We start from the raw sequence: 1,561 nt of genomic DNA, 5'->3' as shown, positions 1-1,561 counted from the left end.
CGGCCGAGCTTGACGCCAGTTCGCCTTGAACCTTCAGCCAATGAGAGGCCGTAGAGTGGTTCCGCCAAGGAGGATAATAATCCTCCTTGGATCCGCTACTATAGCGGGAGATAGGTGACGTCATTCTCTCTGGTGACATTAAATTCTTGGCAGAACCACTCTTTGAGCTCTGATTGGCTGATATCTGGCTATCGTCTGCCACGGCGTTTGGCCCATTTGCCAGTTACACGGCAGCATTCTAGTTACCTATGAGATTTCTATGGTTTCGAAGGAGTGGACCAAACTGCGAAAGCACCGCATTAACCTCATTTAAATTTCGCGCTTCTAATTTCAGATAAAGTACTCCAGATGGCGACATAAAATTACTAGGTCATTATTAATTCGTCAGCTACAGATTCTACTTCTCAGAAATGACTACTTTCGGAAATATATCGACTCTAAGGTGCTAAATAATAATATAAAATTTTATTTACACGTACTATAATAATTAAAACATTCTATTAAGCCCCCAAGAATTGGAAATTTTGGACAAAGATGACGCAAAATTCTTTAACTTTGTGGAAGAACTGCCTGAATGGAAGGAAATTATGGCCAGAAAGGAACAACTTTTGGATGAAATATTGCAAATTGCGAGTAAGGTATAAAATTAAATGTTTTATTAAAGATTTAGTAATAACTAATAAACATTATTTCAGTATCTAACTTAACCTTAAAACCAGAAATTAATGAGAAAAAACATAACTTACTTAAAAAGGTAATATTGTTATATCAGACAGCAGAGCTTTGATAAAATTAATAAAATTATTTGATATTGTTTAGTTAGATGAATTGGATGTAGCCCGAAAAGCATTCAACGAGTGTAGTTTAAATTACGACAAAAAGGTGTCTATACTAAAACCGTCAGCGTTGGATGATAGACTGCAAGTAGCGGCTTTAGAAACTGAGGAGGAAGCAGAAAAAATTGCTGAATCTTTCCTAAATGGTAAATGTAATACTAATTCTGAAGTTGATAAATTGATTATTAATTTAGTAATAAAAAATTTTATGAATAAGAAGTAATAAATTTTGTGTATTATTTAATTAAAAATTAACACTGTTAAATATAGGGGATATCTCTGTGGATCAATTTTTATCTCAATTTATGGAGAAAAGAACTGTAAGGCACTAAATATTTTTTATTATAAATATATAATTTCAGTAATCGACTACTTTTTAATAATATCAAGCTTGGCCATTTAAGAAGAGTTAAAGAAGAGAAATTACACAGAGTGTTGTCTCAATATCCTCATAACTGAATAAAAAATTAAGACTAAATAAATAAATGTACATAGCAGTATTAAAATCAGCTATATATTTTATTTTATAAAGTAATAAAAAAATTTGCAATTCACAAATGCCTATTATTAGCGTTTTACATTTCACCACGATTGAGTGAGAAATTTAACATATTTCAAAGATTCAATCACTTTATCCCCAATACTTAAAACAAAAGTTGTTTTTTTTTTCGCCTGTTCCTGGATTTTGGAGTAGGGTAAGATGAGTAAAGGTATGACGTCATTTT

The 1,561-nt window shown here is 31.9% G+C and overlaps 1 protein-coding gene across 2 annotated transcripts; it reads left to right on the top strand.

Moving 5' to 3' along the window:
* The first annotated feature begins 309 nt into the window (after positions 1–309).
* On the top strand, positions 310–1,341 carry LOC149947297 (vacuolar protein sorting-associated protein 37A-like). Of its 2 annotated transcripts, XM_090172605.1 has the most exons (6): positions 311–442; positions 506–633; positions 696–754; positions 820–982; positions 1,107–1,156; positions 1,227–1,341. In XM_090172605.1, the coding sequence occupies exons 1-6, from the start codon at positions 411–413 to the stop codon at positions 1,293–1,295; spliced, it is 501 nt and encodes a 166-aa protein (XP_090028731.1). In that variant the 5' UTR covers positions 311–410; the 3' UTR covers positions 1,296–1,341. The 2 variants fall into 2 exon arrangements, with proteins under 2 accessions (XP_090028732.1, XP_090028731.1); XM_090172606.1 differs by lacking the exon at positions 1,107–1,156 and having other exon boundaries at positions 310–442; positions 1,199–1,331.
* Positions 1,342–1,561: the final 220 nt, after the last annotated feature.

The sequence above is a fragment of the Leiobunum rupestre genome, chromosome 4 (genome assembly GCF_980474605.1).
Source record: "Leiobunum rupestre chromosome 4, qqLeiRupe1.1.hap1, whole genome shotgun sequence".
Lineage (NCBI taxonomy): Eukaryota > Metazoa > Arthropoda > Arachnida > Opiliones > Sclerosomatidae > Leiobunum > Leiobunum rupestre.
The sequence above is the reverse complement of the archived record's forward strand: the minus strand, read 5'-3'. Positions and strand labels throughout refer to the sequence as shown.